The sequence below is a fragment of the Bacillus rossius genome, chromosome 10 (assembly GCF_032445375.1).
Source record: "Bacillus rossius redtenbacheri isolate Brsri chromosome 10, Brsri_v3, whole genome shotgun sequence".
NCBI lineage: Eukaryota > Metazoa > Arthropoda > Insecta > Phasmatodea > Bacillidae > Bacillus > Bacillus rossius.
The window spans coordinates 2,583,614-2,608,349 of record NC_086337.1 but is presented as its reverse complement, the minus strand read 5'-3'; the positions used below and the strand labels follow the sequence as shown (position 1 = coordinate 2,608,349).

Below are 24,736 nucleotides of genomic sequence, written 5' to 3'. Positions count from 1 at the left end.
ACTTCATTTTTACAGCTTTTAAAGTATCAAAGAACAGGTTAGATTCAATGGCAAAAAAAAATTTTTTTTCCTAGCAGTGCAAAATGTAAATGCACTCTTGTAAATAGTTACCCAAAATGAATAAGCCCTCTAATGTAGGCCTATCTATTTAGTAGGCTAACAATGATAATGGTTTCTTTTTTTATTTCCATATTTTTCTCAAAAGTTCTCACATTTTATTACTCCATCACAGTAAATTTATGTGCAAAAAACTTAAAAAAAAAAAAAAAATTGCCTCGATACTCGCGAGTATTTTAGCAAACTCGCTGGAGCTCGACTCGAAGTGAAAATCCTCTGCTCGCAGACCCCTAGTTCTTGTGGTTAAATACAACAGATTATTCCTTAGGCCTCCATCACACTAAATATTTAGTATCTCTGGGTCGTGGATCGCCGTGTCTTGCCTGCGTGTGCTGATGTCTGTCCTGTGCGCGGGCCAGTCGTCTCCGGCCCACTCCTCCATCGCAGTGACACACGTATCCCCTCCCAGTGTGTGGTGTGGGAGTGTGTCCCAGTTCTTTTCTTTAGAACATTCCAGAACTGTGAGGGATCGCTCCCTATTTGTGGATCGGGCGGGTATTGGAGCTTCGGCGTCGACCCAGCATGGTCTGACCAGACACGTGGCTGTGTGACAGCGTCTAGTCAAGGGACTTGACGCCGGGCCGTGCCGTGTGCGCAGATCCAGAAGGTGGTGATCGCGCTGGGGGACTTCATGAACGCGCAGTGCCACGCCTGTATCGGCGGCACCAACGTGCGCGAGGACATGCGCAAGCTGGAGATGGGCGTGCACGTGGTGGTGGGCACGCCCGGCCGCGTCTACGACATGATCAACCGCCGTGCGCTCAGTGAGTCTCTCTCCCAGTTTCCCCACCAAGTGATGGGTCGGCTGCAATAATTATATGTCTAATGTTTTTTTTTTTTTTTTTTTTTTTTTAAATACTTAAATTATAAAACTAAAAATTGTGTAAATAATTGTGCAGCAAACATAACTAACAAAAACCTTTCATTTCAGTTCCTATTCGCTTTATTTTCCAGAACCTGCTACTCTACATATTGAACCAGAAAAATGTTATGAACCACAAAATACCATGAAATCCAATGCAGTCAATCACATGAAATATGTGAAAAAATTTTAAATGCTGTATTGTCAAATTAGTGATTAAATGAGTTCATATTTAATTTCTAGTTATTCAGACTTTTTTTTTAATAGGAGCCATGCAAACTATTTTCAGTTCAGCAATATTAGTCACAATTTCTGCTAATTTAATCTTGAATCCAAAACCATTATTTGAATTTTTTTTTCTATATTCTTCGAGTCTTAATGTCTTTTATTGTCATAGATACATACAGCAAGCAATCTACTAATGTATCGCATGGTGTTAGAACGATTTTTAATGTTGATTTATTAGCTGTTGAAACTGCGGTGTTCGCTTCTTTTAATGACAATCGCAACTAGTGTCCATGTTTTGTGGTGTTGTAGTCCGTGGGGGTTGAAGTTTATTATTTTTTCCCACTTGTGCTTCTGACGAAAACAAATATTTTGTTTTCAAGTTTTAAATGACAAACGTGCAGTATTGGAATGGTTTAAGTGCTTTTAGGTTACTTTTTATTGGGACAATAGTGAAAAAAATATTGAAACTTGTTGCATGTTTAAAATTCTGCTTATTGTTCATGTTTTGGATAATGAAGTCCCATGAAAACATTTAAAAATAAGAGTATTTATTTTGCACATACCATTACCGTGTTTTCTCGCATAATTGTCGCACATTTTAAATTTAAATTAATAAGTCGTGCAACAAAAACCTTTCAACTTTAAACAGAAAAATAAAATTTGTGATACAAATGCAAGCCGAAGGAATCCGTAACTATCGCCGTATACACACCACGAAAGAGTGTGGGCCATCGGATGTACTTAACTCAGCACTCGACAGAGAGTACGCGCTGCATGCAATCTGCGAGATATCGATATTTGGCTACGTGTGCATGCTCTATATGGAAAGAAACATAACCAAACATTAATGATGGCAACGAGCGCTGGCTACCATTTTGTAAGCGGTACACCGCGGCGACGCAGACGAATAGATTAAGGTTATAACGTTGAAAAAGTCTCTAAAAGAAAATTTACACATCAGACAACTTCGTATTTCCGTTAATTAAATAAGTAAGAGGTAATGTCTGAATAAATATTAGATTTCTATTTTAAAATATATTGTACTATATGTAAAAAAAATGCCCACACAAAGCGCTCGGATTCTAATAGCGGGTCCAAATACATCATGCGACGTTTACACTGGAGATTTTTTTTTAATCCAAATTTTGGCGCCCTGAAATATGGGTGCGACGATTATGTGATAAAAGAGGGTAACCTCAACATCGACGTTGCTGTACGACTAACTCGTATTCTTAAGTAAATGAATAATTATTTCGAAAGGTTAGTATTTGAGGTCAAATTGAATATTTTATTATTTGTATTAAAAAAATTGAATTTTCGCACGGGCCTATCTACAGTCAAACTTCTCTGAAACGACCCCTTACGGTTCCAAGGAATAGGTTCAAAATAGGGGGGGTCGTAATAGAGGTTTTCCGAAATTTTCAGTTTATTTCAAAAAAATAAACCCTTCCCTTTCCCAAACCGCTACTCGCTAAGAAACCTGCCGTACAATGGCAGGATGCTGTCACTCACAATGCTAGATGGCTTTGCTTTTTAAACCCACTTCAACCTTCATGACAAGTCCGTTGCCCAACAGGCCACTCTAAAGAAAATATGTCAAAAGACAGTTTATTTTTACTGGTTAGTTTACGTGTACGTTTTCTGCTTGCCGTAGTTAAATACACTAGAACCCCGGATTTAACGAAGCAATGATTTTACGAATACATTCTCGGGAACCGTCAAAAAAACCGGACATTTTGTCCAAAATGTGAAAATCAGAAAAAAAATTTAAAAAAGTAATGAAAGATCATTAAAATCTGTTGATTTTAACACACAGCATATTTTTGTGTCCGTTTTAATACTTCCAATAATGTTCATGTAAGAATAACAAAAAAATAATGGGACATTTCCTTTAAAAATATGGCAGCGGTAGGTTCTGCAACGCGAGTGGGCGCACACGAAGCTCGCCTGGCTGGCCGGCGGCAGCGGCTTCATGACGCATAAGCTCACCCCTCCCTCCCCGCGTTAACATTCTTCAAGGCTAGCTCATTCCTCCCAGACACACAAACCATCTAGTGTCCTCCTTTATAACACCCCAACTTCGCTCTCCTTTGAAAAACCTTCAGTGAGAAAATGCTCATTTCACCCTCCCTTCTCCCGTAAAATTGGGCTATTATGAGGGAGGGGTAAGATCGTTGTAAATATTTTCGGACCCCTCCCTCCTCCATACCTGCCAACTTTTACGGATTGTCCGTAAGTTTTACGAATTTTAATACTATTTTACGGTTTCACGGACATCTTTAATATCTTACGGATTTATTTTTGCGTGGTGGTTTATTACCGTTCACTGTACCGGCCATGTATACCTGCCATGTTACCGACGGACGGAAGGCGGAATGAAAACTAAACAAGAGATGTTTATTTATTTGTATATGGATTGAACTGGACCATCTACGGTCGTTTTCCACTTACCACAACGAAAAAGTGCTTCAATAAACAGAGGAACGGACCACAATTGTGACGTCAGCCCTACCGCCTTGGTCTCTGTTCCTTGTTCCTTATATTATGTCCAAAATGGCTGTCTATTGTTCGTAGTTCCAATGTCGTGCTGCGCAACCGTTTTTTTTTTTTTTTTTTTTTTGTGTGTATTTACGTGGTGGGAACCATGAGTAAGCTAGTCAACAAGAAATATATTCAGAATTACCGTGCTGCGTATATCAACGAATTCCCGTGTATTCTGAAATCGCAAAAAGGAGAAACTTTTGTGTTTTGCACAGTGTGCCAGTGTGATTTTAGTATTGCTCATGGAGGTAGGTCCGACATAACTACACACGTTAAGTTTCCTAAGCATAGGAAAAAACGTGCTTTCCATAGTAATTCAGAATGTGAGCGCATTTTCAGTATGGTAAAAAAAAAAAAACAGAACCCAATTTAGGTCCTCCATGTCATCAGAAACTTTGCAGTCTATTTCTGTGTTGAAGTCAAGGAATTGTGTTTGTTATGAACAAAGGTTTACCTCAGATTAAGTCTTAAAATTGCATCAAGGATGATAATCAGGAGATTACTGAAATATTTAACAAACATGTGATATAGCAAGGTATGTCTTTAAGTAATCTTGTTTAGTGAATACTATTGCTTTTGTTTTGTACTAGATCATTTTGCTTTTCCTATGCATGCTGTGTAAATTGGCACGTTCTGGATAGGTTTAGTTTCCCAGTACATTTACAATATTGACTGTATGAGGTTTTCATTCTAGGCCATCGATATGCCCTTCATGTCATTAGTAAATTAGCAGAAACCAAATGGAATATAAAAATAGAAAATAATTGCACATTAAGCATGTAAAAAATTTCCGCATTTGATGTACGATACATTTTCCCAATTTAAAAGTTTTCTTGATGACCAAACTAAAAAGTTGGCAGGTATGCTCCTCATCAAAACACGCCCAAAAAAAAGTATGTCAAAATATGTCACTTTTCACACCAAGTTCGAGTTCAGTTATCTCTGGCAAGGAATTCACAAGCTTTCAAACTTAAATATAAATGTATTTTAATAGCAATGGTCCTATGAAAAGGAATATACAGAATAAAATCAAGCTGCTGTCACCAAACAAAGCATAAAACGGCCCAATGCGTGGTCGCTTCATTATTGCTCGCGCGAGAGGCGAGACGTGGAATGTTAGAAGAAAGATAAATGCGGGGGAGACAGACGGCAGCCAGTGTGTTTCCTGCGCGGGGAATAAGTGGCGTAGCCTTTTTTTTTTTTTTGCTGGGTGAAGCAACCTTTTTCTATCAACCCACGGAAAAAGATAATTGCTTGAGCTGTCAAAATAAACATCGCTGCGGCAGTTAAAACAAGTCGAGGCGGGCGTGCATCCAGTTGGTCGCTGTGTATATCTACTCGAAAAACATATCTCAATTCATAACAAGATTCCTTATAACCTACACGTATTGCCGGATCTTTTCAGCCGGTTCCATGCGAGTTCTTTAACCACGTTTTGAATGAAAACAACTGGCGGGCCAGTGTTGTGCCCTGTATTGCGGACACACAAAGCTTTTATCATTTGCTGACTGTTTTAATATATTTTTACTCTCGTTAAAATTACGCAGATAACGTGATTGTTAACAAGTACAAGCAGCATCCGAAATCGGCCGCAGCGCACGGTACGGGGAGAGGGTTAGCAACGTCGAGCGGCCGACTACCATGTTCACACGCTGCGGCCGGAGAGTTTTTCCTGCATTGTATTAATAGTAATTAATATTTAATGATATTTTATTTATTAATTCATAATACACAAAATCGGGAAAAAAAGAAAGATAAAAACCTGCAAAAGTTGTCAACAATAGTTCACAAATTCAAGCCAGAAAATATACCAAATCGGACTTCATAAAACTATGCAAACATTGTCAACCAATAGTAATCAAAATCAAGAGAAATCCAGCAGGTAGCTTTGTCTTAACTGCGTACCACACTAGACACTCGCAAAAAGCTAAACGTAAACACGTTGCCACAAAAACCTTTATCTGCACCCTGCCGGGAAAGGGACGTGGAATGGGGGTTGTCAAGCGCTGACAGCGGGGGACAAGAAGTGTTATCTATTTTTAGATATGCGCTGGCTACGGCAGTACAGCACTCGGCAAGAGAAATGCAGTAACACGCTACTCACCACAAGAAACTTATTTTCTGTCCGATTTTCTTCGGATTTTCGGCAATTTTTTCACGGTTCCTCGAAATCGGGTTGTAATAGAAAGGTAGTCGCAATAAATGGGGTCGCAACAAAAAGGTTTTACTGTATAACAAATGGTGACTAAATTTTCTTCCCCAGGAAGGTAAAACCATTGAAAAGAGATGCCATTAATGAAGGATGCATAGTTTGACAGTATTTTATTACTAGAAGTGATCCTGTTTGTACAAATGAAATAAACATAATCACTACTTTCACCATTCATATGGAGACTTATGATTAGGGACCCTGGAAAATAGTAAATAATAAGTACCTATAGTGGTGTAAAATAATTAAAAATTATTAATAAAGCTCTAAATAATATTTGTTACGCTTTGCATTAGGGGTGCACTATTACTCAAAATTTTGAGTCTAGTTTTAAGTGCTCTAAAGCCTAATTAAAAAATTCATGTAGTTCTCTTTTGATGTTGGGACATAATAAAACATTCATAAATCATCATTAATGCATACCTATAGTAATCTAGGATTATATACCTAGTAATTGTGATGCTCGTATAACACAGCTCAGTAGGAAACATGATTAGTTGATGCAAAATTGGTCAAAAACATATTGTTGTACTTCAGTTTGTGACACTTAAGTTGTGAATTTGCAATCAATGGTGATTGATTTTACATAATCCCATACTGTATTTATGATTTCATTTTTGTGGTCATTTAGTGTGTCGTAATTACAGTTTTTTTACGTTAAACTACATATACTAAAATCACAATAAATATAAATTCTATATTATCAGCATATTCAAAATTTTTGTAGAATTTGCTGCGGTAACAACTGTTTCTTAAAATGGGCTTCGAATATCCTTTTCGACATGAATCGCATCATTGCTGCGTGATGCCCACCGATCACACGAGAAAGACATGGAGAAGCTAGCATTAGCAGCTGCCTGAGAAATGTTGGGCAGTTTGTCTTGCACTGCATTGTACGTACTAGGTACAGCTGATCAGAAAGGAACTTTGTACAGGGTCTGTGGATTGCAGAATGCCCTTGAAGTGCACATCTTTTGAGTATAGAATTCCGTTTTCAATATGGGATGTTTTTCTAAGAGCCATATCAATCTAGATAAGCTACCATAGCCTGTTTTGATAATTTTTTGGCACTTTGTACATTTGGCGGTTTGGTTTTCATTATTTTCATTATACTTCCAAACACCTTTCAATTTTAAACATATTTTTCCCTAGTTTTACATACGAACAATGAAGATGCAATGAGAATTACAGAATACAGAGTATAATCAAATGCCACTAGAGATACTGTGTGGGTTTTTGTTAACGTGTGCCTGCAAGTACCATAATAAATTAAGTTTGCATAGCTTTAAGCATAAGCTTGCTAAAAATTATGCTGCAATGTGTTGGGGATAAAATATATAAAATAATTCATTTTGAAGCTATTAACTTTTTTTATTTTCAAATACTAATTAATTTTTTCTTTAAGCCTCACAGATTGTCAAAAAATTTATGAAGACAACAATCATTTATGTTCTGTGTATCATTATGAAAAAACAGTAGTGCTGTGAAAATTATATGTATATTGTAGTATTTTTTAGAATAAATTTTTTGTTGAAAGTTAATGTGAAAATGCAAAAAAAATGGGGGGGGGGGGGGATATAATACCCTTTCAGCATTGCAAAAAACACTTTCAGATAAAAATAACCTCTCATCTCTTTGTGACATAAAATAGACAATAATGCTTGTGTTTACTTATGATCAATTCGAGACGTTTACTTACTCATGTGTAGGGCCTGGAATTTTGCGAAAATTTGCGCGAATTTTGCATGAAAACGTGAAAAGTAAGTACATTCGCGAAAACCACAACATTTCTATATTACACTGCGAATATATCCCCGAAAAGTATCATTACAGTAGAATCCCGCCGATGCGACCCCCCTCTGATGCGTCCATTCCGTTTATACGACCGTTTTTTGAGAAACCGTGAAAAATTTGAGCAGAGAAAGTCGAAAATTTGAATTAAATCGGCTGAAAAACAAGTCTGTTACACTTTGTTGGGCGCTGTGTGTTCACGTTTATCTTGGCGAGAGCTGTACTGTAAACAGGCAGGCATACAAAAGACTGCTAAAAATAGATACCACCCCTCTAGACTGTTCACGCAGCAGTGTCTAGCCGAGCTCGGAGAGTTCCACTATCACACGAAAAGCCATCTCAGCTGTCATGTTAGATGTTATCTTGCCTACCCCGCACGAAAAGCCGCTGAGGTAGCTGTGAGAGCATAAGAAACTCGTCCGGCCAGGCTGGCGGTAGCGGTGGCTTGTTATACGTGACGTGACGCGACGCGACGCTTACCTCTCCCATCCCCTGCTAATTCTTCAAGGCTCATCCCTCCCAGAGCCACAAACCATGTAAAAAAACCCCCCCCCCCCCCCCCCCCCACCCCCCCCTCTTTTTTTTTTCCAACTAACATTTCAACAAATTCCCTCCCTTATTTCAACCTTCTGCGTGAGAAACTGTCAGCATCCTCCTCCCCTCCCACACCGCGTGCGGCAAAAGCCAGGTTGTATAGTCCATTCTCGGTAAAATAAATATTTTTATGGGCTTATACGACTGTCCTTTGCCGTTAATAAATACTTTATAAGTTTAAGTTATTATGAAACAATTTGTTTATTAGTCACACAGCAGTTTCTGCTGAAGAATCACTAATACCTCGAATTTTATTGAATAGAAAAATTTAGCAGGGCTGTAAATATATTTATTTTACTGCATAGTTACTTTTCCATCTGCATTCCAACATGTTTTTGTCTTTTTTTTTTTTTACGCTGTGAAGGGACGTGGATAAGATATTTGCTTGAACTGTCAAAATAAACATCGCTGACGGCAAGGGCGGGAGCGCATCCTGTCGGTCCGTCGTTGTTATTATCTACTCCAAAAACATGTCACAGCATTTTAGGATAGCATTGTTCTTATATCTTTCGTTTATAGCCGAATGTTTTCTACCTGATCCACACAAGTTCCTTCGCCACGTTTTGAACGAAAATAACCACCAGACGGCTAGCATAGCCGAACTTGCGTGACGCGAATTCACTTAGCGCGAGTATTTATCGGAACCCATTGTTCGGGGTATGCGAGTCCGAGGTGTAAAATGAATTTAAAAAAGTTGTCTTTTTTACTCCATAGACTATTTGAATATGAAATCTATGCGAACAAAGGCGATTTTTTTATGTATTTGGATATATTTGGCGGGGGGGGGGGGGGGAATTGGCCCGAATTCTCTATTGCGGCCATTCCGTTTATAAGTCCGTTTTTCCGGGAACCGTGAGGGGTCGCATCAGCGGGATTCTACGTATTTGCAGATCACTTATACTCACGTAAGGTTAAAGTATCATTTAACCCAAAAAATTCCATTGACAAACACCTAAATTCGGCTAAGCATGTGGCATCGGCAGCCGAAAAAAAAAATTTGTAGTTGCAAACATCTATAGCAACGTGTTGTTTTGTGTAACTGTTTCGGATTTAATTGGCTGTTATTATGCATATTAGTCTATTCCTAGTATACATGGATTGTTTATTAAATATGTAAACTATTATAATCAATAACTGCACAATTTAGTCAACATTTAAAATACCGGTAAAATTTTCATTGCATAACGAAAATACCGACTTTAAACCACCGCTTTTATAATTTGAAAGTACCGCTTTTTGCATACTGAAAACACCGAAATTTTCCAGGCCCTACTCATGTGTGATGGTCAAAGAATAACCCACTTTTTAAAATCTGTTTGTGAGCATTAATAAATCGGTACTTTAATATTGACACACATAATTGAAGTGTGACATGACAGTAATTCGCTCTCTTGCTTGTCATTGTTCTGAACAATGGTTGATCACTGTCGCCTTGCTCCTCCTCGCAGGCTGCACAGTTGCTTGTCAGCTCGCGGTTGCTGTGCCAATGAAGTGTCTCTGAGCCTGGAAGCTGCCCGCTTGCTTCTAGTCTCGTGGAAAATGATTTTAATTGCATAAAATAGTAAATTGGGTTGTGTGAGCACAGAAAAGGTTGGGTTAGCGTGAGGGTGCTGGTGTTGTGCAGGGACGGACCATATAAAGCTGTTTGTGCTGGACGAAGCTGATGAGATGCTGTCCCGAGGCTTCAAGGACCAGATACACGATGTCTTCAGGACACTCAGTCTGGAAGTACAGGTACTTAACTTACCTTCCTACAGTGTGTTTTGTATTACAAAAATGAACTCAAATTTGTTAGATATATTTTTATTTTGTCAAAAAAAATATTATTTCATGAAAATTGTATGTGATAATTTTTGGAAAACAAAGGAGGAATAGATGCAGAAAAAAATACTCAGCCTTAACTTAACTTTCAATTATAATTATTGAAGTTTTTATTAAGGCTATGTGGTTCTCGTTTTTAATTGGTCAGTTCAGTTCTACATTGAGAACGTCGGTTCTCTGTACCAGTTTCTGTTCTTATAATGAATAAAAGTCTGTATATGATTTTATATAATTATATATATATATGTATATATATGTATATATATGTGTGTGTGTGTGATGTTTTACTGGTTCAGTTGGTTGTTAAAAACAAGTGAATTATACTGGCATAAAAACTTTTTGTTTGCGTATAAACACCGTTACACTCCAGACCTCTGTCTAGCTCGGTGTTGGTCTAGAATGCTCATACTTGTGCCCTTAAAGAAATTAGTTGGGTGGTGAAAAAATATCTGTAAGTTCCAAAATAACTGTTGCTGTCAAAGAATGATTACTGAAATAACATCTCTTGGAAACAAACTGGTTTTAATTGTTTTTTAATTTATTCTTCATGAAAATTCACGAGTCACCATTGCCACCATTTTCTGACCGCAAAAACGGATACACAGTAGAACCCCGATTATCCGTGTTAATGAAGGGGCCAAGTGAGTCGGATAATCGAAAATCGCGGTTAGCCGAGTCATGCTTGCCTCAAAGGTCATTAGCCCACAGACAGCCATCTGTGGACATTCGGAGATTACATATATACACATGCTTTGTGTGCATGTGCGTTGTTGACATAGAAGCGGACTGCTTAGTGCTGGGCAGCAGTGGTTTTTAACTCTTTCGTGTGCGGAGACGTGGACACGCGAGTCGTTGTTGCACCGAGGTGTGTGACTAGCCTACCGCCAGTCCGAGGGCCCAAGACAGCTGATAGCTGCCAAGGTCACGCATTCTTTTCATCGCCCGTAAGCGACGCTGCCACACTTAGCTCATTGCTCTGTTGTCAGTAACACCATCGGGCTGGTTATTGTTTTACAGAACGACTGCCTTCAAAATTCTTTTCGAGATAAGATTTTTCATACCAGTGAATTGAGACTTGATTTGATGGTTTTGAAACGGTGTCTCTGTCTTGTATAATTCACGGTGTTTTTATCCCCTTTTATTTATATGAATTTTAAATTTTATTTTTTTTTTATTTTTAGCTTGCTGAACGGGGAATTAGTGCAAAAACGGCCTATTATGACTTAGTGTTGCAGATGGGTCGGAAATCTTATAACGACCACCTCTCTATAACGACCCTAATCTCGGGAACCGTGAGGGGTTGTTATATCTATTCTCCGTTCACTCTTAGCTGAGTTTTGAAATAAACAAACACCGTCGTATCACTGTGCCGCGTCAGCAAGTGATAGGCTGAATTTATCTTGCGTGTCAAGCACTAGTTGCAACACACACACTTCCGTACAGTCGGTGCTCATAAAATAACGGAGAAGTAATATAACAGGAAAACGGTTCTTCTGTCAAGCCTAGTTTTTTTAAAAAAAAATTACGTCTGCTGTGATAAAATTACGCCACTTAATGGTACACCCTCCGACCTTTTCTGTTGTAACCATTCAAACAAACAAGTGTCCAAGCTGCTAAATGTGGATTCTTTCATCGTCTTGCGTTTATTTAATCCACTTGAAGTGTCAGCCTGTGAAGCAAACTGAAGGATTTTTTCGCGATGTTTTATAATGTCGCGCACTGTTGTGTTACCGACATTAAACTCAGTCGCAAGTTTGCAATCTTTTCTCCACTCTGATATCTTTATATAAGTTTTGTTTTGCTGTCAATGGACAGTACCGCTCGCTATCTTTTCTGTTCATTTGATGACATGTTGAAATGTTGCGCTCAACACTTCCGCACAACACAACGGTATAATCCGTCGGAATGCAGATCACTGTTACAGTACATAAAATTATCACCACCTTCACGCTCCAACAACGTACACTAATAGAATGGACTGTCTCCATGCGCCGGGTAATCTCTGTGGCACGGCGCCGTGCTGCGCGCGGGAGTGTACAGTCCGGTCATGCGGACGTGGAATCACGCACCAGTGTATAATCTATTCACGTAACATGGAACACAAAAATATTATGTACATACGTATGTATGTACTAGTATTTTTTTAAAAACTTTCTGTGTATATAAACATAACTGAGTCTAAGTACTTTGACCAACATACATTTTGCAAAGTATTTTAACATTTACATACATTTTGAATCATTGGTTATATGTAACTAAAAAATTGGACTTGATGGACATAAATCTCGGTTAATCCGCGAATCGTATGATCGAGTCGCGGATAATCGGGGTTCTACTGTATGTTGAAACTACAATCTTGTATAAAACATCTGCACTGACTCGCACAAATTTCTTGTGTGGTTACCAAAATTTGACAATCTTACACTGTTCACAAGTGAATCCTGTGGTTGCTTGCGACTCGCGGTACAAGCCAGAGAACTCTCTCTGTCTTCAGGACAATGACGAAGTTACTAATCGGTGTTTTGGGTTCTACCCAAGTCTTTCTTCCAGTAAGGATGGACTTCAAATTCTTCCCCCTCATTTTGATAATGTGTGTGCGGTCAGTTTTGTGGTCGTCAATCAGCACTTTCGGGACCCAACGAGCACATCTATACTGATAGGTCTTTACTGACAGTTGTGTACAGAGCAGACCTTGACATGTCTGGAAATTGTTCAGAAAGTTCACTGATTGTAAACCTTTTTTTCCCTCCGACCACCTGACCAACACGCTCTCGACGATGCCTACAGTAGCGACAGACTTGCGCCATTGTCCTGTCCACCCTTCTTTAAATTTTCTACACCATTCCTGTACACTAGCATCATTCGTAAAGTTTTCACAGTACACGTAGCTCATGCTGCGATGGATTTCAACAGCACCACTTCCTTCTACATGCAGAAAAAAGATTGTATTTCATTACTCACATTTGGCGGGAGCGTCTATCGAGCGGCCGTGTTCAAATGACGGTATCCCGGCCACGACTGATGCATCGGAGTCGATGACAGAAGTTGTGCAGTTGTCCATCACGCGACGCACAGGTCTAGCCCTTACGTACTTGGTGCTTGCTTAGAGGTTTAAAAAAAGACAGGCCTCGTATAAATGGTTATTGCAGATATTTGGGAGTACTGCAGTGGATATTGGCAGAGGTGAATGTGAATGTGATTGTGGTAGGTGATCCTGCTGTCTGCCACCATGCCGTCTGATGTGCTGGAGGTGACGTCCCTCTTCATGCGCAACCCCATCCGTATCCTGGTCAAGAAGGAGGAGCTCACGCTAGAAGGTGAGTGTTCGCACCTCGCCTGGCAGCCCTCTCTTTTATAACTTATATCAAATGTGCTGCGATCTTGCATATTTTTCATGTAAAATTCCTAAATCATTGCAACAAAATACTTTTCTTGTTTTCCTGAAATGATGGATACTTTAGTTTTTTGTGGTTTTGAGAAAACAAAATTTTTATTGGTTTGTGAGTGATACACTTACAATTACAATTTTTAAGATTTAAGGTTAAATAAGATTAGTTGATCCAAAACTATATATTATGTGGTTGAATTAAACTAGGCCTAATAGCTAACTTTTAGGACTTGACTGCAGTATTCCTGATTGATGCACAAGGTTTTGTGGACGGCACTTATTGTGAATGTTTGGATTGCTGACGTCCAGAACATTCTCTTGTTAGAACTAGGCAGATCTTGATGTGGCTCAGCAAGGAAACATGCACGCAGTCATGTTGTGTTGCGAGAGTGGTGAGTGGTGGCAGGAGCTGAGCCAGAGTGGGCGGGGCGGGGTTGCAGGTATCAAGCAGTTCTTCATCTTCGTGGAGCGGGAGGACTGGAAGTTCGACACGCTGTGCGACCTGTACGAGACCCTGAGCATCACCCAGGCCGTCATCTTCTGCAACACTCGCCGCAAGGTGGACTGGCTCACCGAGAACATGCACAGCCGCGACTTCACCGTGTCGGCCATGGTACTCATCAAGGCTTATGCTTTACCATTTAAAAAATGTAATTCTTAAGTGATTTTGTTATAATTTAACTAGGGATGGGACGAATCCACATTTTGGTCGAATCCGAATCCTTGTTCGAATCCTCAGTGTTTGTCATCGAATCTCAAATCCCAGTCCCACACTAAACTTCACCACATGTTATTAAGAAAAATCACACATTTATTTTAAAAAATTACATAGGCCTATGTATTAAAAAAATCACATGTGTATTTATAAAATTATAAAATAAGTGCATAGTGTATACACCTGATATAAAATAGAGACAAATAACCTCAAAAACCACACACGTAAGTTTGCATCTGTCTAATTCTCTGTTAAATTAATCCTTCCTATGTTTTCAATAAAATACGTTTGTATAACAGACACCATTTAAAAAAAGTTACGTTTTTTTCTGCAATGTTATATTATTGAAGTTTGGAAATGATAGAGTAGTTATGCTAATTGACAAAATGCAGCGTAGTTTATCTTGTGTTTGTGCCATTTCCGTTACCTTTATAATATAGTTTAGGTATACAATTTTCTAGAGCTGGACGAACCTCAGTTCTCTGGTTTCGAACCGAGCCGAACCAAACCTCATACAGAAATAATTGTTTTGAATTAAAATGAACCGATGACCAGCATTTTGGTCTTTAACTGAGTGGTGAGAAAGAAAGGTTCTCCAGCCATATGTAAAATTAAAACATTATATAGCTTAGCTTATATAAATACCAACTTTTAATTCATGAAGTTCCACCATTTTGGTCTTTAACTGAGTGGCGAGAAAGAAAGATTCTCCAGCCATATGTAAAATTAAAACATTATATAGCTTAGCTTATATATATACCAACTTTTAATTAGTGAAGAAGTTACATCTAAATTTCAAAAAGACTATATTCCTTTTTAAGTGTACACTAACCTCCATTTAAAAAAAATATTATAAAGATGACGAACATTCAGCATAAGGCCACATAACATATTTTTGTGGTAGACATAACCTAACATTTTTAATAAGTAAAACTTTTTAATAGGACATTAAAAAAAAGGCGAATGTGAATTAAGTTACCTATCTACATTACAAAACCCGCTGACTGCAGTTGCTGTTTTCTTGGAAGAATGCTGCTCGTTAGAAGAAACTTTAGACGGTTTTTTTGGGGTGGTTCTGGGTCATCCGGGTCGTCATTATCTTTTCTCCATTTGGAAAACTTAAACGACGTTAGCCTGCTCATCGCAAATCACCTCAAGAACAATAATATTGTAAACGCAACGTAAAAAGTGTGGTTATAGAAATTTGCGTTGGAAAAAAGAAAACACGAGAAATAATGATGGCTGCCGCGACTACGCTAGTCAACTTAGTACCGTACTGTAACATTTACTGGACCAGTACTTTTAATACACAAGATTAAATTAATATTTTCATTACCTGACTGTTATAACCAAAAAGGCCAAAGAAAATAAATACACCCCAGTAATTTAAAATACGTAATTTACGTAATCATTTCCTACCGCATTTGTCTTGTGTTAACTTGATCACGTTAGTTTTGCCGAAATACGAGAGTTCTCGTACATGCGCTTTAGTTTAACGTATGGGGTACACAATTTTTGGTGATTTTACAACACTTCTCGTACACGCACTATAGTTAAAGGTATAATATACAATACCTTTGGCATTTGTACGATAGTTTATATTACGTAGTACGACAAATGCATACAAAATTCTCTAAAGTAATCAAAAAACAAAGCGCGCCCATGTGAAAAAATGCTATGCGAGTTATGCGACGATTAATTATTTTATTTTTATTTTGTCTGAGCTTGAAACTGTTGAGGCGACGATTATGCGATAAAAGTAGGAATATTACAACTAATAGAATTTTGTTGAGCTGTTTTGTGAATGGTCTCAAATGGGGGTTAGAAAATTAGAAAAACGTAATTTTTTTTAAACGAACGTTCGGTTTTTCGAATATATTTTAAGAGGTTTCGAACCGAACCGAACGTAAGGGTTCGGTTCGGTTCTAAATTTTCAAACTTCGCCCAGCACTACAATTATCAATTACTACCTAAAACTCTTAAAAACCCACCTCGAATCCCACCTCGGATCCTACGAATCCTTGAATCCATAGGATTCGGTATATTCGACGAATCCAAGATTCGAAAATCCCATCCCTAAATTTAACCTGAAAGATTATTAAATCTAATTTTCTACCACATTTTAATTAGCTCCCGTTGGGCAGTATCTGTTTGGGTGGAATATTGTAATTAAATTTGAACTAACTTCCGGATGAGTTGGCAACTTGAAATTTTAAACGTAGCTGTGGATTGGATGACAATGCAAGAAAATTAAGAAAAAGAGAAAGAAATGGTGAAAACAGGGAATACAATTCAGAATGAAAGATATTATAGCCTAAATCATTAATGAAAGCATGGAGTAATAATCAGGTATCTTTGACAGTCTTTGGCGACAGCTGCTTGCTAATTCAAACAAGCAGTCCATAGATGTTTTGAATGAAAACATAGGTTGGTAGCATGAAGGAGACGGTATGTGAAGTCACATTTGTACCACACCATTGCCGTATTGTTTCGTCCAAAGATTATTTGTTCCATCCAAAACATTGTGGAAATGATGGTTGTAAAAACAGTCACTGTCATTAGACAATTTTTTAAAACTGTTAACACAAAGCAAACACTGCACTTCAGGCCAATGTTCTGTGCACATATTGTAATCGATTTGAAAGTTACTTCTCGATCAGCTATAGACTTGATAATTGCTTACTTGTTGACAGATAAACTTAAGAAAGTAATTTTTTTGTTCGTTTGTAACATACTATTGAATAACTGAGTGTACAAATAAGTCATATGTATAATATTTTGCTTGCATGAAAAATTATTCATCATATTCAAAAAGGTAAGTAAACCGGATTGCTTTGTTGTTTTCTTTCTTAATTATTTTTATATATTACAACTGTATAGTTCAGTATTAGTTTGAAAATGTATTCCCTGCAGAATTATAAATGTAACAAAAAAAATTGTTTCGTGTCAGTGGATCGAAAGATGTAAGTTATTTTTATTTATTTTATTAATTATCAATTAAAAATTTTACGATGGTCGAGGAGACAACCACCCAATGCAAACAACGCCCCGAAAAGAAACACATAACTTGATGCTTCAGAGTGAATCGGAAGCAGGTAGGTTTGCAATATTAGCCAAGCGAAGTAAGCGAGCTGCAGAAGTTCCCGAAAATCAGCTCAGTCTTGAACATTTTAACAACGTATGGCTAAAGCAAGATCCATCGAAAATGTGGGTGTAAAATCTCCTCAGCGGGAATTTTATTGATTAGATTTTCAGATTTAAGAGCTAGAGAGACAAGTTGGGAACGTGAAACAAGACTAATACATTGATGTGAGGCTTATCCTCAACAGGTAGCTGATAAGATAGAATTTCACTCAGTCGTAAATACTTTTTGCAACACGTTTTGTGATGTCTGTCAGAAAAATGCTATCCTAATCAGATAGTGAAATATCATTTGAATTTGCATAAGCCATTGCCACAGGAACTTGTTGCTAAAAAAGTTATTTGTTTTTTTTGTCATCGATGTAGTATGTGTTTGAAAAACTCGGACATGCTCCATGTAAGGTGTATTCGAATAACTAGTTACCAGTTAATATTCCTGTTGAAAACCGGCACTAATTGAACTAGAGCGACGTTTACTTCAGCGCATTATTTCATATGTCAAAGTGAGTACCCTCTTTTATCGCATAATCGTCACACTCACGTAATCGTTGCACTTATATTTTTGGGTGTCAAAATTGGGATAAAAAAACTTATCGCGTAAATTTGCATGATGTTTTTGGTCCTGCTAGTAGATGCCGAGCGCTTTGTGTAGGTATCTTTTCCGTATAAAACTATGTATTTTAAAGTAGAAATCTAATATTTGTTTGGTCATTACTACTTACTTATTTAATTAACGGAAAAATACGATGTTGTCTGAGGTGTAAATTTTCTTTTAAAGACGTTTTTAAACGGTATTTCCTCTATCTGATTGTCTGCATTACCGCAGCGTACCGCTTATAAAAATGTAGCCAGCGCATCATTCATGTTTGGTTATGTTGCTTCCCTTATAGAGCGCGCGCACGTAGTCGAATATCGATATCTCGCCGAGTGCATGCAACGCGCGCTCTCTGTCAGGTGCCGAGTTAACTACATTTGAAGGCCCGCATTCTTTCGTGGCAAGTGTGTACTACGACACGTTCGTTCACGTCAGATTCAAGTGGCTTGCATAGAGTTTTGGTTTTTCTATTTAAAGTTGAAGAAATGTTTTTGTTTAATGAATTATTAATAGGGATGGGTTATGTCAATTCTTCGGTGCTTCGATTCCACAGATTCTGCCAGGAATCGGAACCGTAGATTCTTCCGCCAAGTTTCAAAGAATCGTATCGTATTTAGTATGGTACTAAGCACTCTTAATAATTTAGAGAGAAAAAAATTTTTTCCAGAAAGAAACCAGCGATTCCTGCTAAAATTACCTTTTTTTTTTCTGCCAGAATATTGTCACAATATTTACGTAACTTACCTTGCACTTTATTCAAAATTGGTAAATTACGTAATAGTTATATCACGTTTATATTGGTTGCAATTTCAACTTATACAATTACATTATAAAAGTTGTTAGGATCAAATGAACTACAGTAGAACCCCTGTCATACACTTTTCAACGGAGGGCACAAAAATGGTGTATGATGCGGGAAAGTGTATGAAAAGGGAATGGCAATAATGAAATTTTTTTCCAATCTAGCATATCAGCACAGTGCCAGATTAAACATAAATATATATATGTGTAAATAATTGCATTATATTAATGAAAGATATGAATTCATCATTATATTATACATATAATAAAACCACCAGAAATGTAAAATACAGTCCATAATCAAGTAAAGCTGACATGAGAAACAGTGGCCTTAAAAAATGTTATGAAGTCCTTTCTTGGAGGGGGGGAAAAGTCACCAAGCCTAAATTAGAAATTTAAAAAATTAGGCTATTGTAAAAAAAAAATCAGAAATTTTTGCTTGTTTATTACATTTTACAAACAACTTTATGCAACAGAACAATTTTCAATAAAATTTTAACTTGAGAAACGTAAAATTCAAAACAATCCAATCGTAAAAAAACAATAACAAACGGGTATATTCAGTTCAAAGATAAACGACTGCACAAAATATGAGATCCGTGCCTTGGTAAAGCACGTGCACCATTTTCATAATCATTGCTAGTTTGCGCCACTAGTCTCGCTTGGTGCTGGCCATAGATGCTACTAGCGAAGTGCACAGTCTTCCTGATACTATCCATATCTATGGTGTGATAGTTATTTTCTTATGTTTGCAAAGGTAAACAATGATCGTTTTTCAAAATAAAAGCATTAAAACTGAGTTTATAAGGATGAATATAAATTTTTTTTTGTGGATTTTAGGACTTTTCCGCTTCGTAAAAACGTATGAAACGGGATATTAATGGTTTTATAAGTGTATGTTCCGGGAAAGCAAACCATTGTAAATATAGTACTTTCGGCGGGACCGAAATTAATCGGCGTATGACACGGGAAAATGTATGAAACAGGAACATATCATCGAGGTTCTACTGTATTTATTTTCCAAACTCTAGAATCATAACCGTGTTTTAACTTATTTTGTGTTGAATTACACAATATGTAAAGAAAGGAAAAGAAACAAATTACGAATACATCATCTCATCTAGCCGAGTCCGCCATACTTTAACATTGTAAACAGCTAACAGAGCGTGCAACACAACAAAAGCAATTCTATCTATCGTAATTTATTTTGTTTGAAGTTTTAAAATTGTTAAAATTGGGTTAAAACACGTAATATATTACTGTATTTTTATTTAATATAATAATATATTTAACTAGTATGTCTGATTAATTAACTTTTTTTTAGTTTGCTTCACACATAGATGGTACATTTTGGCGCGGTTGAGCACTTACTGCATGAGATGAAACACGAAAGCTTCCATATTATCAAATACTTTATGTTGTAACCTCACTTTTGTTTCTATTAACAAGCGTGGTTTCAATTACTATTTTTCTAGAGATCATGTCAGTTTATTTCTACTATAGTATAGTACACGTATTTCTGTGATGTATATAACTCGTTTTTGCAGAAACACACGTGAAACGGTGTATTAGAAATAAAAAATCATGTCTAAAGTGTGGAAACATTTTACAATCTACCCGTTTGATTACAAATTTGCAATATGCAATTATTGTAACACGAAAATATCTTGTGGGCCAACAAAAACCACAACCAACCTATTAAAACATTTTCGGACTCAACTTAAGTACAGTAGAACCTCATTTTTACATATTTCAAGGGACCAGGAAAAAAAATGTAAAAATAGGGAAAATGCAAAATGAGGGAATTGTTCAAATTTTTTTTATCATCTCATTATATGGGAAGCAATAAGAAAATATATACCACAGTAAATAATATGTCAGAGACGGTTACGTTTTTATATATTAACCAGAACTTCACTCTCTCACATGATTAAAATTATAAATATATCCAATATCCCCGTTCTTCATTATTGCCGAAAGTTAAACATGAAATTTGCTGTTTTTGTGTAAGAGATGAGAATGTTGAAGCATCTTGATATAGTAGCCATTTGGTGCTGAAATTTTGTAACACAATTGATTTATTAATTTCAGATTTTTTGAGAAATAATACTATAAAACGATCGCTACCACCATCAATATAATTGTTTACGTTGAGGAATAGAAGTTAAATTGCCATTGAATTGTTTGGATATTCATTGCAGCCATTTGACTTTTCAGAATGTTTCTAATGTGGTAAAACAAACATCGCCGAATATGCACGAAGACGCCATATTTATAAGAAACACGTACGTTGCTTAAAACGTATTTTAATAATGGAACAGTAATCCGCTCTTTTGTGTATTTAAATGCGAGTTTTCACCTTTATTTTCATGCATAATACATTTAAGATTAAAGGGGAACGCTAAGAAAAGTACTTATTAATTTTCATGTTTGTCACCATACGTTTGGTTCATGGCCGTATGGTGTACAATAGCACGTGGCACAAAAAAAAAAGTAAGTTGTTTACAATGGCGAACGAAGCTGTGGTGACCATACACTCATGTAGTAACGCTTAATAATTAAACTTCACGCTATTCATTTTAAGAATTTATTATTTTCTCTCAATTTTCCGATGGTTTGCCACGAAATACAGCACTAATTCTACGTAAACAGTGGGAAATGCTTTTGCACAAGGCGGGAAAAGAATGCATTATTAGTATAGGGAAATTGACAGTGCATGTAAACAAATAGGTTAATCGCGGGAATTCGTATATCGCGGGTACGTAAAAATGAGGTTCTACTGTATCTTGCTTTGGGGGACTCCAGTGAAATTCATAATGTACCATAAGATTCTATTTTTGATTTGTATACTGTTTTAATATTTCAGTTTGTTTTGCAAATACACCTGAATCTCATTTCTAGAAATTGATTAAATTATAACCTTGTATTGCTTATTAATTAACTAGCATGATACAAGCAGCTGAGTTCTCATTAGAATTTCATTAAAAACTTTGTCTTGGAATAGAAGTTTGTTTGGAATCATGGTATATTGTATATTTCCTTTAAGTTCTTTAATGATAGGTACATGGCAATTTTTTTGGTGGAATCGGAATACGGAACCAAACCTGGAATCAAACTTTTTTTTAATCGGAATCGGAAAAATATGGAATTGACCCATTTCTAATTAATAATATAAATTGTTTGGCGTGCTCTTGTATACTCCACCTTTTTTTAAATAAACGTACTTTCCATGAACTGGTTTTGTTTTTATGAATAACTTTACCTAACAAAAAAATTTTTCCCCACATAATCGTTGCACCCCTAATTTTCAAACTTAATTTTAGAATAAAATGTACGACGATTATGCGAGATAAGACGGTAAATTTCCAGGTAAATTTGGTTAATACACTTTCAAATAACATGAAACATTATTTGCTCTCTTTATATTTGAAGTCTGTGAAAATCTGCCTGAAATACTTCCCCGATAGAGCACATATGTAGGAACAGTTGGGGTGACTGAAATTCTGGAGAACTTAAATATATCAAGAGATTATACTATATCACCTGATTGTGTCTGCAAGGCACTTGATTGGCTAATTGCAAATAACACACTATGCAAGGATGGAAGAGTAAATAGATTTGATTGATTGAATACGCAGGATATCCCAGCTCAGCCAGAACATAAGGAACTTGACACCAAGCTACTGAAGCTCCCAACTCACAGTGCCTACATGCCAATTGATGATTCATCATGAATCTTACATGCTTCTTTGAATAGGAATAATTCGACATATTTCAATCCGGACTTGTTGGACACCAATGTTTTGCCCCTTTTGTTGCTTCTACAATATAATTTTTAAAAAAATATTAATGCATATAAAAATTTACCTTAGTAGATATATTTTGTGACAGATTGATTGAAAGAGAATGTAGACCTCCAGTGTATAAAATAAGCAGTAACTGAGATGTGCCTATGAAATGCTATCTGCATGTATGTTTCAGCACGGAGACATGGAGCAGCGTGAGCGAGACGTCATCATGCGTCAGTTCCGGACGGGATCCAGCCGAGTGCTGATTACTACTGACCTTCTGGCTCGAGGGATTGATGTGCAGCAAGTTTCGTTGGTCATCAATTATGATCTTCCATCTAACAGAGAAAACTACATCCACAGGTATCTCCTAGTTAGCAGGGACCGTAATATCAAATCTTCAATGGTGGATGGGAATTACATTTTCAATTCGTCAGGTTTCATCAGGATTAATTTCATAGAAATTAAGTTTCTTAACTAGATATTCATTTAAGTGATATTTATTTAAGATTTTTGTTTATGCATTGCCATTGCTGGTTACCACTGTAAGTCATAAAGAACTCAAAAGGCACAAACACAAACAGACAAAAAAATCTTAAATGAGCCAATGTCAAAAATTTTAAAACGTGTCAGAAAATTCAGCGGAAGGGATTAGTCAAAAAATTTAATACAGCATTAACTGACACATTGGGCTGATGAAGACGAGTAGTGGCAACAAGAACAGTGAATGCAATCTAACAATTTTGATCATCATAGTGACAAATAGAAGAACCCAGTGATGATTCAGAACAGACAACGACAGCACAACGGCAATACAGCAACGTACTGCGAACCCATTGATGAAGTTCAACAAAGTTACATTTGGTTATGACTAATTCTTTCCCCATTGTAACTTGGCCTGTGTGAATATCAGTTTTTTTTTAGTTTGATTTGAATACGAATTGGAATATCAAACTATTTGTGAGTACGAAGATCGAATAACTGGCGCTAGGTAAATTGTCTTTTAGTTCAGCAATATTATAAACACAATTTTTTACTTTTTTATTTTTGAATCTTAAGTACACCTGTGTAAAATTTTGTACGTTTGAATACGAATACAAATAATAAACTATTCTTATTCAACTCAACCTCGAATACTAACACTTTGAAATAGCAAATATTCGTTTCCTTACGAATATTGGTCATAGCTTACCTAGTGAGTTACTCATACCAACCAAAGTTCACTGTTGAGGTTAAGAAATTCCTGGAATATAAATACCCTTTTTGGTCTTTTAATGGGGGCTTCATAATCAGAAACATGAACAATAAACCAAAGTTTTAAATATGCAACGAGTATGTAAAGTTCTTTTCACTATATTCTTGCTATTAAGTGTTGGAAACATCGGTGAACGATTCAAAAAATGGCTTGAAAACTTGAAAACAAACTATTATTTTTATTCATTTCGTCACACACACCATTGAGATGTGCATTAAAAGAAGTAATTGTTATAGTTTCAGTGCTGTATAAATCGATAGTCGCAATCGACCTTAACACCATGTGATACAGTAGCAGCTAACTTGATGTACCGTATTTGCTCGCGTAAAGACCCGCCTACGTATACGCCTCCCCTCGTTTTGTAAACATTTTTGAGAAAAAATTTAAAAACGTGTTTTTCTGGGTTTATCTGAGGGCAGGGCAGCTTGGCATGCATCAAACAGCAAGCCATGTATTGTGAGCGGCGGGAGGTTATTTTGTAAGCGGCAGTGATACAGAGACTGGTATTATAGTTTGTCCGCTCTCAGTAGGACCATCGTGAGGCATGCCAGACGTAAGCAGTTAGTCCTATCTCAAACGACATAAAGATAAAGAAAGCTGGACTCGCGCGCTTGTGTTGATGTGCAGTGTTGTCGGAGAAGAAGAGGGGAAGTGAAGGAGGAAGGGAAGTGGGTGGAGCAGGTACCTACACTCCTGTCTGGTTGGCTGGCTGGCAGGCAGGAGGGAGGTTAAGCCACGCCTCTGTCTCTCTCCCCCCCTGCCGCGTCGCTGCCTACCCCACCCTCCCTCATTAGAACAAAGACACGCGACTTGCCAGTCGTTCCGCCAGTGATTCATTTAGTCAAAATTTAATTGGCGTTTAAATAAGTTGTGGCGGTATTTCATTTTGC

The 24,736-nt window shown here is 37.1% G+C and overlaps 1 protein-coding gene across 1 annotated transcript in view; it reads left to right on the top strand.

Moving 5' to 3' along the window:
• The window catches only part of LOC134535716 (eukaryotic initiation factor 4A-I), a 92,868-nt gene that overhangs the window by 46,792 nt on the left and 21,340 nt on the right, over positions 1-24,736 (top strand). Inside the window, exons 5-9 of the mRNA XM_063374921.1 lie at positions 716-881; positions 9,967-10,076; positions 13,372-13,480; positions 13,992-14,164; positions 22,785-22,954. Of these exons, the coding sequence (XP_063230991.1) occupies positions 716-881; positions 9,967-10,076; positions 13,372-13,480; positions 13,992-14,164; positions 22,785-22,954 (728 nt within the window). The remainder of the gene's footprint in view (positions 1-715; positions 882-9,966; positions 10,077-13,371; positions 13,481-13,991; positions 14,165-22,784; positions 22,955-24,736) is intronic.